This window comes from Lutra lutra, chromosome 9 (genome assembly GCF_902655055.1).
Source record: "Lutra lutra chromosome 9, mLutLut1.2, whole genome shotgun sequence".
In the NCBI taxonomy this organism is placed as follows: Eukaryota; Metazoa; Chordata; class Mammalia; order Carnivora; family Mustelidae; genus Lutra; species Lutra lutra.
In genome coordinates, this window is record NC_062286.1 from 120807320 (window position 1) to 120820732 (window position 13413).

Genomic DNA, 13413 nt, shown 5'->3' on the forward strand with positions numbered 1-13413 from the left:
TCTTGAGCCAGAAGTGGCTGCCTATAAGAATGAAATCTGGGGACGCCTGGGTGGCTCAGTGGGTTAAAGCCTCTGCCTTCGGTTCTGGTCATGATCCCAGGGTCCTGGGATCGAGCCCCGCATTGGGCTCTCTGCTCAGCAGGGAGCCTGCTCCCCACCCCCCCCGCCTACTTGTGATCTCTGTCTGTCAAATAAATTTAAAAATCTTTAAAAAAAAAAAAAAGAAGAATGAGATCTGAATGGGACTAACCTGGTCTCCAAGGTGCAAAATCCAGTTTCTAGCTATTAAATGAGTAGTATATGGAGAACCCTGAGAATGATTTCTGACATGTAGTAAGCTCTGTATTTGTGTTGGCTGTTATTGTTATTGTTGTTGTTGTTGTTTTGCTATGTACAGTGAGTTAAGCATGGATCTTGGGATTTACGGTTGTTAAACTGGCCCCAGGGCGCAGAGGAATACCTTGGACCCCTTCTTCCCGGTTTAGAACTGTATTTCTTTTGTCTTTTAATTATATAATTTAGTCCATTAGCTTTGATTGTCCCTATAGGTACATTTGGATTTATTTCCACCATCCTGTGCTGTTCTTCCTGCCTTTTTATATCTTTTTGGGGTGGGGAGGTCATTTTTCTTAACTTTTAGAGAGTTCGGTTGGATGATTAAGTTGTATTTTTTTCTCAGTTCTTTTTCTCTATTACTTTGGATGGTATATTCTCTTTTTTTTTTTTTTTTTTTTTAAATTTTTGTAGTTGTTTCCTTTAATACTTAAAAATATGTGCCTAAGGGCGCCTGGGTGGCTCAGCCATTATGCATCTGCCTTTGGCTCAGTGATGATCCCAGGGTCCCGGGATCGAGCCCCACATCGGGCTCCCTGCTCAGCAGGAAGCCTGCTTCTCCCTCTCCCACTTCCCTGCTTGTGTTCCCTCTCTCGCTGTCTCTCTCCCTGTCAAATAAATAAATAAAATCCTTTAAAAAATAAAAAGTAAAATACAAATACATACTTAATAAAATCTCAGGTTACTTGGTATGTTTCCTGTTTTTCTGAATGACACAGGGACCTCAGAACATTTTACCTTCATTCACTCCTCCGACCCATTGTACTTTTTTATGCAATGTCTTGTCATAACTAGTTTGTTAACACCATAAATTATTCTGACCTTTTGTTTTATACAGTTAATATTTGTTTTAGATACACTGAAAAATGACATTTTTTTCACTGATCATTCCTTCTTGCGTATTAGACTTTCATTTGGATTTATTTTCCTCCTTGAAATAGAATTCATTTGGTGAGAGTCTGTTGGTAATTAATTGTCTGAAAATATTCCTGTTTAACTTTATTCTTGAAGGACAGTTTCACTGGGTATAAAATTCTAGGATGGTAGTTATTTTCTCTTAGCATAGTGATTATTCCATTGCGGGTATCAAGAAGACCTTGATTAGTTGGGTGTCAGACCTTCTTACAGTATCCTCCACATATCTTAACTCTTAAATTTTCCGTGTTCATATTCTTTTTCTATTCTGTGTTGTAGATGATGTTTTTCAGATCTCTCTTCAACTCCCCATTCAGCGATGTCTAATCTGCTGTAGTCTATTTGCCAAGTTTTAAATTTCACTTACTAAATTTTTAAAAATTTCTAGACAGTGTATTCCATTATTTTTTTCAAATCTTCTTGGTCTCATTTTAATCATTTTTCCCTATTTTGTATTTTCATCCTCTTTTATTCTTTTAACACATGAAACATATTTTTATGCTGTCTAATAATACCAGTAACTAAAATCTTTTTGGACCTGATGCTGTTATATGTTGTTTCCATTGGTTCTCGCTCATGTGTTTTGTGGTTCTTGACTCTGAGCTCATGTTCTTTAGAAATTTTTCTTTGGGAATCCTTGTAGGCCTCAGGTGAAGGAGTTTTTCTTCAGAAGATTTGCTTTTACTTCTCTTAGGAATTTCCTGGCAGAAGAGGAGGACACTGTTGTTTTCCCCATTTTTGTAGATGAGGAAACTGAGGCATAGAAATTAACTCAGTTCACTTGTTCTAGTAGTGTTGGATTAAAGGTTCTAACATCCCAGAACATCTCATCTTAAAATAAAATTTTAAATTAAAATGATATAAAATTTCTGTTGAAAGTGTTTGGGGTCCCATTCAGGCCCTGCACCCATATGAAGACCAGGTTGTGGTTGACTTCTTGAGGGAGATTTTTTTTTTTTAACCCTGTGTAAAGGTTGAAACAAACAAATGTTCTTATTGTTTCCTTTTGTGGGGTTTTTGTTTTGTTTTCTCTCCTACTTTCTCTCTGCTTTTCTTCCCCATTTCTCTCCTCTTTCATCTCTCTCTCAAGTTTATCCTTCTACTGAGGGCACTATAGCCCAGAGGTAGGCAAGTTTTTGGTAAAGGGCCACATACTAAGCTTTGTGGACCTTATGGTCTTTGTCATAATTAACTCACCTCTGGTGTTGTAGTATGAAAGCAGCCATAGATAATATGTAACCAAATGAGCATGTTTATGTTCAAATAAAACTTTAAGTGCAAACACTGGAACTTGAATTCCATATAATTTTCACATGTCACAAAGTCTTTTTTTTTTTAACTTCTTTTTTATCATTAAAAATGTAAAAACTACTATTAGCTCACAGGCCATACAGCAAAGGAGGCTGGCTAGATTTGGCCAATATGCCATAGTTTGTTGACCTCTGGTTAACCCTGCAGGGGTCCAGCTTTATGTAAGAATCTTCTATTGGACTCCCCACCCATGCTTCTGTTTTCTTTCTTTCTTTCTTTCTTTTTTTAAAGAATTTATTTATTTATTTGACAGACAGAGAACACAAGTAGGCAGAGAGAGGAAGGGAAGGGAGCAGAGAGCCTGATGCGGGACTCGATCCCAGAACTCTGGGATCATGACCTCAGCTGAAGGCAGAGGCTTTAACCCACTGAGCCACCCAGGCACCCCTGTCTTCTGTTTTCTTTTCCCCACATAGCATTAAGGTGAATTTTAAGGTTATTAGGTATAGCAAAGGCCTCCAAAAGAAAGCCAGTTCTGTGCTCATTTACCTCTTTGGATCACAAGTCTTGCCTTTATTTTTGACTTCTCTGAAGTTCCTGCTGGCTTATTATACACTGAAATGTATATTTAATATTTTATCCAGTATTTTTTGCCATTTTGCAGCTAGATTGTTCACAGATCTTGTTTGTCAGATTTCTGGAAGTGGAAGTTGACTTGTGCTTTGTGCGTATTTGTGATTTGACTCCTATTACAAGGCTGACTTGTTGGCAAGATGGCAACCAAAGTTTGCTTCTTTGGGAGTTACATGCCTAAAGTAGGGGAGAGTGGGCAGTAGAGAACCAATCTGCTTCCTCATTTCATAGTCATAGCATCAACCGTGGTTTGGTTGGTTTAAAATGACAAATATTGGGCGCCTGGGTGGCTCAGTGGGTTAAGCCGCTGCCTTCGGCTCAGGTCATGATCTCAGGGTCCTGGGATCGAGGCCCGCATCGGGCTCTCTGCTCAGCGGGGAGCCTGCTTCCCTCTCTCTCTCTCTCTGCCTGCCTCTCCGTCTACTTGTGATCTCTCTCTGTCAAATAAATAAATAAAATCTTTAAAAAATAAATAAATAAATAAAATAAAATAAAATGACAAATATTTGTAACTCATTTTAGGGAGAATTGCACTTTAGAAAACACTTTTTCATGTATCATTTGACTTTTTTAATAAATCTCATTTGAGTCTCATAAAATTTGATGAGATAGGGAAGGCAGGAGTTAGCAACCTCGCTTTATCGATGGGGAGACAGGCCAAGGGAGGGCCCAAAGACTGTCGGCCGGGGAGGGTGGACCTTCTCTGCTCCAGCCCCCCTCCTGCCTCTTCTCCTCACCCCCTGGGTTCTAACAGTGCTTCCCTCATGTAACCAGGAGAAGGAGCGCTCCTGGCACCAGCAAGAACTGGATAAGGCCCTGGAGAGCCTAAAGAGGGAGAAAACAGAGCTGGAAATGAAGCTGCAGGAACAGCAGGCAGACGCGGAGACCATCCGGAGGCAGAGGGAGAAAGAACGGGCAGAGGCAGAGAGCGCCCTCTGCCAGGTGGGAAGCTGGGAAGATCGGAGCTGCGATTCCCCCTACCTCTGACCACTTCCTTTTCCACTCCAGAGCGTGCTGCTGCAGGGGGCTTCCAGAAGAGAAGTACCTGCTCCCTCTCCTGCTAGTGAGCCCAACGACCCCTGAGTTAGCTGCAGGGCCTACGGCATGTCACACTTCCTGAGGGAGGGCCGATGCTCACCACATCCTGTCAGCTCGCAAACCAGGGACAATCTTTGCACTTCCTGGTTCTTAACAAGCAGGTCCAGACCTCCTTTGGCCCTGGGTCCCCTCCCCATTTGCCGGAGGAGCCCTAGAGCAGCGGGAATGTGCTTGTGGCCTAGCAGGTGAGCACGGTGACCCCTGAGATGGCAAGCTCTCGCCTCCCTGCCCCTCCACAGATGCAGCTCGAAACAGAGAAGGAGAGGGTGTCCCTCCTGGAGACGCTGCTGCAGACCCAGAAGGAGCTGGCAGATGCCAGCCAACAGCTGGAGCGGCTGAGGCAGGACATGAAGGTTCAGAAGTTAAAGGAGCAGGTATGGAGGGCGGTCCTGGGCAGGGAGGCAAGGCGGAGCAGCCAGCCCTCTGGTGCTTCTGTGTACCTGGTCCGGGGCAAGGTGCCGTCCCAGGACAACCATCAAGGTGCACTGAGCCATGAATGTGACACATGTGGTCCCTGTCCTCAAAGAGCTCACGTTCTAGTGGCGGAGCATACAAAAATGCACAGATAGAGAATTCATGAGATGATCGTGGGTGGGAAGGAGTGCTTTGAGGGAGACGGATAGGGTGACAGGATTGAGAGTGAGTCACCAGAGGCCACTTTGAACAAGGTGGTCGGGGGTGGGGCTGACTGAGAAAGTGACATTTGGGCTGAGACGTGACGGCTGAAAAGAGCCAGCTGCGTGCAACAGCAGAGATGAGCTCTTACAGCGTTATGCTGAGTGTAAGAAGCCAGTCACAAGAGGCCATGTCCCGTGGGGCCCTTTGTAGGAAATGTCCAGAATGGGCAAAGCTACAGGGACAGAAAGCAGATGTGTAGTCAGGAGTGGGGATAGGAATAGGGAGGGTACGGGGTAATAAAAACATTCTGAAATGTGGTGACATGTACAACTCTGAATATACTAAAAACCATCAAATCATATGCTTCAACGGGTGAATTGTATGATATGTGGACTATGTCTCAGTAAAGCCCTTTTATTTTTTATTTTTTTAAGATTTATTTGAGAGAGAGAGCACGCATGTGCACGAGTTGAGGGGGGCAGGGCTGAGGGAGAGAGAGAAGCAGCCTCCCCGCTGAGCAGGGAGCCTGATGCGGGGCTCGATCCCAGAACCTTGGGATCGTGACCTGAGCTAAAGGCGGCTGATTAACTGACAGAGCCCCCAGGTGCCCCTTAGTAAAGCCCTTTAAAAAAAAAAGAGGAAGAAGAAGCCAGCTATTTATTTATTTATTTATTTATTTATTTATTTATTTATTTGACAGGCAGAGATCACAAGTAGGCGGAGAGGCAGGCAGAGAGAGAGAGGGAGGAGGAAGCAGGCTCCCTGCTAAGCAGAGAGCCCAATTCAGGGCTCGATCCCAGGACCCTGGGACCACGACCTGAGCCAAAGGCAGAGGCTTAACCCACTGAGCCACCCAGGCGCCCCAGAAGCCAGCTGTTTGAAGATCCGTTTTGGCAGGGGTAATAGCCATGGTCAGGGCAGTGGGACAGACAGAAAGGGCTCAAGGAGTGCCAGGACAGAAAGGAGGCCAAGTGGCCCCAGCGTGATAGGCTCAGGGTCAAGTGGAGAGGTAGGCAGGAGCCCTTCGTTAGCACAGGAGGAGCTTGGAATTTGTTCTAAGGGCAGTGGGAAACCGTTGGATGGGATTTTAAAAGCAGACATGATTTGCTACATGCATTTAAAAAAATACTTTAGCTGCTGAGTGGAGAAGTGTGCACATGTTTGTGCATGTGCACATGCATGCCAAGGGGTGGTGTCGTGGCGTGGAAGTAGGGATTTGCGACGGGATCCTGCTGCGGGGGTCTCGGTGACGGACTGCGACCAACTCAGGCACTGATGGAGAGAGCTGGGGTGAGCCAGTGTGCTCTGTGGGGGCGGAGGCGGACTAGGAGGTGAGGGCGGAGGTGGCATCATGGAAACAGTGTGGATCGCTGGGTCCTGCCTTAGCTTTTGCCACCAACCCATTTGAAAAGCCGGTATTTACATGACACAGACTTTAAGACACAGGCCCCAATGGGAGCTTTCTCCTGCTCACTGTGGTCTTCTCCCTTGGCAGGAGACCACCGAGATGCTACAGACCCAACTCCGGGAGGCGCGGCAGGAGCTGGAGAAGGCGGGCCAGCAGAGCAGAGACGACCTCGCTGCCCTCCGAGAAGAGTGCAGGGCCCTGCTGCAAGCGAAGATGGACCTGCAGGGACAGGTGCCTCCTTCTCTGTCCCAGCCCTATAGCCAGGCTGTCCTGCTCCCTCTGTGCTAAAGGGGAACCCTGGGGCTGCTTGGGAAGGAGAGGAAAATGGAAGGGCACTTAGAACAGAACACATGCCCTTGGAGCCCTGGGACAGTCATCTCTCCCTGTCGTGACCACAGAACTTAGATTTTCTCAGGCAGCCCCTGTGCCCTTTATTCTTCCTACCCTCCCCAGAGATCCAGTATTTTAATATTCTAAGTTGCTTTTCCTACTCTGATTGCTTTTCCTTCTCAGAATCCCATTATCAGCTGGTGTTCTGATTGTTGGTTTTTTAAAAGATTTTATTTATTTATTTGACAGGGAGAGAGAGGGGGAAAGTACAAGCAGGGGGGAGTGGCAGGCAAAGGGAGAAGCAGGTTCCCTGCTGAGCAGGGATTCCAATGCGGGGCTTGATCTCAGGACCCTGGGATCATGACCTGAGCCGAAGGCAGACTTTCAACTGACTGAGCCACCCAGGCGCCCCTCTGATTGTTTATTTCAAAAAATACGATCACTGTACACTTGCCCATCCCTTTATCAATCTGCCTTTGTTTATATTTTGGTTATATTCAGCCAAGATTTTGATTTATGCCTGCCTTGACACAGCAGATGTGAGACTGGGAGACCACAGCGAGGCCGGACGGGACAGAGAGAGGGGTGCTAAGAATAGTGTGTAAGCATTGGCAGAAACCCCCAGGGCACTGGAAATGGGCCAGTGGCTGTGACCTCAAAGGACCTGGAGCCCTGGTGAGAAGCCTCCCCCTGCGGGCCCCCTGGCCTTGGTCATCACATGGTATCTTTCCAGGTGGAGGACTTGAAGTCTCAGCTGCTTTCCAGGGATGACTCCAGGAGGCTGGCGGAGCAGGAGGTTCAGGAGAAGCTGAGGGAGGCCCAGGAGTATAGCCGAATGCAGAAGGAGCTGGAGAGGGAGAAAGCCAGGTAGGTTCGACAGGCCGCAGAGCAGGCTTTGTCTGTCTAGCTACTGTGGTCACTGTGAGGTGGACAGCTCTTCCCTCAGGGACCCAGCCGCTCATGTCTCTAGCCCCGGCCTGTACACGTTAGGCACCAGGCACTGTGCCAGGGGCTGGGGACGGCCCCCTGCCTCAGCAGAATTTACCGTTTTGTGGGGAAGATGTTAATTAAGTGATCCCCCAGAGAAATCAGTGCATGGCACGGAGGGAAGAAACAGGATGTTGAAGTCAAAATGGAGGGATGGGGATGAACTTTTTTTTTAAGATTTTATTTATTTATTTGACAGACAGAGATCACAAGTAGGCAGAGAGGCAGGCAGAGAGAGAGAGAGGAGGAAGCAGGCTCCCTGCAGAGCAGAGAGCCTGATGCGATGCGAGGCTCGATCCCAAGACCCTGGGATCATGACCTGAACCGGAGGCAGAGGCTTTAACCCACTGAGCCACCCAGGAGCCCCGGGGATGTACTTCAGATAAGATTTCAGGGAAGGCCTTCCTTAGGGAGGTTGCATTTAAACTGATCACTGCAGAGGAACTGGAACCAGCCAGGCAAAGGGGTGAGGGACAGCTCTGTGGTAGGAAGAGAAATCTCAGGGCCCAGAGATGGCTCAGAACGTGAGGTATTTGGGGACACCGGAAGCACTGTGTGACCAAAGCCTGGTGAATAAGACCCAGGTGCGGGATCTGGGCAAGTCTGTGTCATTGGGGATTTGTGAGCCATGGCCAGGAGTATGTAGTTTATTTTAGGTTTAGTAGAAGACCACTGGAGGATTTTAAGCAGGGAAATTGGCACGATCCAGCTCAGGGTGTATCAGAAGAGGTATGATGGCAAGGAACCTCGGGGATGAGTTAGGGCCATCCGGGGGAAGCATGGTGTGTCTTCTCGGTGATGTAGGAGCTGGAAGCAGGACAGACCCTCTTGTTGAGGCAACCACGGGCAGTAAGACATGTTAGGAGACAGGTGCAGTTGTCTACCTGAGAGATACTAAGGCTGCACCAGGGTAGGGGGAGTTGGGAAGGGGAGTGGGGGAGGAGCTCAAGGGACGTTGAGGGAGTTGGAGTCCATTATATGTCATTACATAGGTAGGATAAAGGGAGAACTCTGATGTGGTCAAGGCTGCCAAGTTGGACCACCGGGTGGTTAAAGGTGCCGTTCGCTGAGCTAGGGAGCAGGGCTGGGTGGAGGGGTGTGCAGAAGGATGGGAAGAACTGGACACAGTGAATTTGAGCTGTTGCATAGATATTTCTGGAATCTCCCAGAGAAGAAGCTGAAGCTGAAAGGAGGTATCACGTGCCAGAAGTACCTAGGAGCACTCAGTCGGTGCTCAGTAAATGCTAACTTCTGTTGTTATGCTGCCATTGTGATCTTACTATTTCTCTCTGAAGGATTAGTGCCATGTTTAGCACAGTTAGATGAGAAGGTAGTTCTTCATTCCCTGAGAGAATGACCTTAGTCCTCTGGCCTCTCTGCAGCCTGACTCAGTCGCTGATGGAAAAGGAACAGAAGCTCCTTGTTCTCCAAGAAGCTGAGTCTGTTCACCAGCAAGAGCTGAGCTCCCTGCGCCAGGACGTGCAGGAGGCCCGGGGAGAGCGGAGAGAGCTCAGCGCCCAGGTACTCCCCATGCCGCTCATGGGCCCCGTTCCTCGGCAGAGGCCTGCTCCTGGAGTGGAGAAGCCGGTTGCTCAGGACCCTCTCGTGAAGAGGACTGTTCTCTTGTTCCATATAACAGGGTGTGCTGGGACTGTAGCAGCCCTGGCACGAGGGGCACGTCAGGACTGGGCAGGGTGGGGGCTTGGGAACCTGATGCAGAGCTGAGGAGGCTCCGGGGAGGGTTCTGACAGCCCAGAACATGGTGCCCAAAGGGGCGGGGCTCCCACGGGCCTGGGTCGAGCGTGGCCGCATCTAAGTGTGCCTGGTCAGCTTGGCGAGACACAGCAGCAGAACAGATCAGATAGGCAGCACCAAAAAACTTCAGGACTCCATCTGCTCACACCAGGACCCTAGACCTTGGGCACAGAGGAAAGCGGGAACCAGGAGAGGAAGAGGGAGACGGTCAGAACTGGAAGGGAGACTAGGGTAGAGAGGGACCAGGTCGGGTCATCAGTGCTGGCTTTGGCTTCCAGCAGTCTAAGCTTGCAGGTTGCGTGAGCGTCGGTTTCTTCATCCGTAAGACAAGGAGATTATTCTTAGCCATTAGGGGAATGTATGAAGTGTCAGAACACAGCAGACATTCTATAAATGGGAGCCATTATTATTGTGACCGGTTTCATGTAGCTCAGTATCAGGGTTTAGGCCAAGTTCTGATTGAAGCAGGGGGCTGGTGTGGCTGCCAGGGGAACTAGGGCCACAGCCCATTTGCATCACCTAGGTACATGTGACAGGAGTCAGTAGGCAGGCAGGTAGGTCGGATGGAGGGTAACACTCCTTCCAGAGCCCTCCTTACCCGTTGGAGAGCTGAGCCTCCTGCCCCCGATGAAGGTGAGCCCAGGTCTTGATCAGGTTGAGGCCAGGTGGGGTCGGTCGAGGTATCCACTCCCTGCTCAGAATGACAACATTGCCTTCCCGGCAGGTGGAATTCCTGAAGCAGGAGGCGAGGGAGAAGGAGGCGGACTTTCTGGCTCAGGAAGCGCAACTGCTGGAGGACCTGGAGGCAGCTCGGGTAACAGAGCAGCAGCTGCGAGCCTCGCTGCGCACCCTGGAAGCCAAGGCCGCCCAAGTCCAGCTCCGCCTGCGCGGCGCAGAGACCCGGCTGGCAGCGTTGGCGGCAGAGCAGCAGCCCGGGCACCAGGCCCAGGCCCAGCTGGCCAGCCTCTGCTCTGTTCTGCAGCAGGCCTTGGGGTTCGCCTGTGATGGCAGGCCTGAGCTGCGTGGCGGGGGAGACTCTGCTTCCCTTTGGGGCCCTGAGCCAGGTAAGGCGGCCACGCAAGGACTCGGTCCTTTGGGCCAAAGCCACGCCTGGCTCCCTGGAGAGAGAAGGCAGGGGCCCACAGTTCCTTAGGCAATATCACAGCAAGGTTAAGGCCACAGACTCTGGAATTAATTCAGTCCTCTCTGAGCTTGATTTTTTGTTTCTTAGAGAGAAAGAGAGAGCACGCATGCGCAAGCAGCGGAAGGGCAGAGAGCGAGGGAGAGAGAGGATCTTAAGCAGACTCCCCTCTGAGCAGAGCCTCACTTGGGGCTCGATCTCACAACCCTGAGATTATGCCCTGAGCTGAAATCAAGAGTGGAACATTTAACCAACTGTGCCACCCAGGCACCCCATCTCGGGATTTTTCTAAGGAGTTTCTGAGAGTACATAAGTCAAAGAGGTCACACAGTTCCTGGCGTTTAATAAATGCCTAACAAGTGACAGCTAGCATTATCTAGTGCCCGCCACAGCTCCTGGCACATAGGAATGCAGAAAGTGCCTGAGGAATGATCTGCTCAGGAGGGGTTCTTTGGGGAGAGGAGGGATCTGTGGGAAGGCCAAGACTATCTGGAGAGGTTTGGCTGTTTCCTTTCATAGGGCAGCCAAGTGAGGAGCTGTTTCCTCATTTTTTCAGACCAGAATGGAGCTAGGCTCCTCCATGAGAAAGGGCCCCTCCTGGCAGCCCTGTCAGCTGAGGCAGTGGCATCTGCCCTCCAGAAGCTTCACCAAGACCTGTGGAAGACTCAGCAGGCCCGGGTACGATGCCCTGTTCTCCTTCCTTGAACTCTTCACCCCCCGGAAGAGGACTCATGAAGCAGTTTGAGCTGTTTTATTCCCAGTTTGGGATGAGTTCCATCCCTAGCCTTTCCTCACGGGGCAAGCATGAGCACAGCATTTTGTTTCCTGGGCCTGGGTTTCACTAGTCAGCGGGGGCAAATGATGTGCGCCTCAGGGTTGTGAGGATCCAGGGAGTGAGGGATGTTAGGGGCTCTGAACTAGAGAAGCCTACACAGACGAGGGATATTGTTTTGTATGATTTTCCTCTCAGCTGTGAGTTACTTGTTCTTGGTGCCGATACCTCCAAGAACAACCCGACAAACGGACTGCTGAGATTTGAGGCTGCCATTTATAGGAACATTCCAGGCCTAAGGCTAAACTGAATGTCCCATAAATTCCACCTCTCAGTGAACCTATCATTCAGTAAAAATTGAACGCCACCTCTGTGCCAGCCAGTGTGAGCTGACGGCTCAGAAAGGAGAAAGACCAGATCTCCACCCTCGAGAAGGCTGAGGAAGGAAACTGCCTTCTAAAATAAGCAGAACTGATAGAATTAACCGGATCAGTTACAGATGCAAATGATAATGACAGGAGGAAGGGACAATTCATTCCTACTTGGGGAGGGTCACAGGGAAGGAAGAAGGGACCTTGGAGCTGAGCTTTGAAGTAAGAGTTTGGACAGAGGACAGGCGACCCCGGGCGAAGGCGCACAGGGGTTAGACAGGGATTCTAGGCTCTAGGCCGTTGGAGCAGAGCCTTTCACCGCTCCAGGGAGCGGTCTGGGAGCAGATACGGGGGGGCAGATCCCACAGAGGCTGAGAGGAAGGGGGCCTGGCACTTGGGTCCCGGTGTGGGATAGCTTGGTGGGGGATGAGGAGGTTGGAGTCTAGCCTTGCCCTTCCTTTCCCAGGATGACCTCAGGGAGCAGGCTCTGAAGCTGGAACAGCGTCTCGCTGATGCAGAGGCGGAGAAAAGTCAGGTCTGCACAGAATTACAGGATTTGCAGAGACAGCTCTCCCAGAACCAGGAAGGTAAGAAGCACAAGGCAAGTGGGGAGATTTGGAGGGAAGTGAGAGGAGAGGCCAGGAGCGGTAGCCGCTCTTTGCTGCTCGCTCCCAACTGTGAGAAGCTACCTAGAAACCTCTCCAAAGGGGTGATGACCCCTGTGAACAGTTTTTCTGCTTTGCTTGGCCTTTGAGGAATTCAGGGGGACAGAGTAGGTGAATTGAGAGAAGTTCCTGGCTGGGCTTCCACTTTCTCTGCCTGCAGATTAAAAAAAAGGCAACCTAGAGCCAGGACTGTGAGAATGTTATAAAATTCTGTGTCTTTTGTCATTTATCTGTGTTACTTGTTTTTGTCATCTCCAGCTGTGTCGTCAAAATTATTCACCTTTGACAGCAGAGGGATTATGGGCTTGTTCAGGAGACACCAAAGTTGGGGGGATCTGGGGAGAATGCCCCCAGGCACGGCCAAGGGCGTGGGTGGTGACTACTTGGAAAAGAAAGGAGGGGCCCAGGGCTCTGTGGTAGAAGAAAAGAGGACAACTTGCAGAGGGGGGTCAGGTCCTGAAAGTATCCCAGAGGGCTCCCTGAGAGCCACACACACAGAGCTGGTGGGTTTTGCAGAAATGGGGGGCAGCCTGGAGAGCGACTGCATGAGCTGAGTGGTCTCTGGGAACCTCTGCAAACCATAGAATTAGAGACTAGAAAGGACCTCCAACATCTTTGGTCCGCCCCCCCACCCTTGGATCTGGAATCCAGGGCTGGAGATCACTACGTGGTGAGGGTGAGGTAGTGTTGGGAGGAGAGTCAGGCAAGTGCCGGCACCGGGCGGCAGCTACGGATGCGAGTGTGGGAGCCGCATAGGGCCCAGACAAACCCGGAACAGCTGGCTGATGGGTGACGTGGCTGTGAAACTGGACGTAATTCTCTCCTTCTTCGCCTTCTTCCCCTTTGATTCTGTTCCTCCCCCTCCATCTGCCTCTATGTCCCTGTCTTCCTTCACCCTGGGCCTCGCTCTACCACCTCCCCTCTTCCCAAAGAGAAATGCCAGTGGGAAGGAAGGCAGAAGTTGCTGGAATCCGAGCTGATAGAACTGCAGGAAACCGTGACGTCTCTGCAGAGTCGTCTGCGGCAAGCAGAGCTGCAGGGACGGGAGGCCCAGGTGAGATGGGCCTGGTCTGGGGCAGGGACTTTCTTCAGGAGGAGTCCTTGGGGGCCAGGCTGAAGCTCCAAACCCACCTGAG

The 13413-nt window shown here is 50.0% G+C and overlaps 1 protein-coding gene across 13 annotated transcripts in view; it reads left to right on the plus strand.

Moving 5' to 3' along the window:
- CEP250 (centrosomal protein 250) overlaps positions 1 to 13413 on the plus strand; it is a 47949-nt gene that overhangs the window by 25206 nt on the left and 9330 nt on the right. For all 13 annotated transcript variants that reach the window (XM_047743702.1, XM_047743707.1, XM_047743704.1 and 10 more), the window contains 9 exons: positions 3907 to 4074; positions 4470 to 4604; positions 6344 to 6487; positions 7320 to 7453; positions 8956 to 9094; positions 10053 to 10392; positions 11026 to 11147; positions 12079 to 12199; positions 13210 to 13331. In XM_047743702.1, the coding sequence (XP_047599658.1) occupies positions 3907 to 4074; positions 4470 to 4604; positions 6344 to 6487; positions 7320 to 7453; positions 8956 to 9094; positions 10053 to 10392; positions 11026 to 11147; positions 12079 to 12199; positions 13210 to 13331 (1425 nt within the window). The remainder of the gene's footprint in view (positions 1 to 3906; positions 4075 to 4469; positions 4605 to 6343; positions 6488 to 7319; positions 7454 to 8955; positions 9095 to 10052; positions 10393 to 11025; positions 11148 to 12078; positions 12200 to 13209; positions 13332 to 13413) is intronic.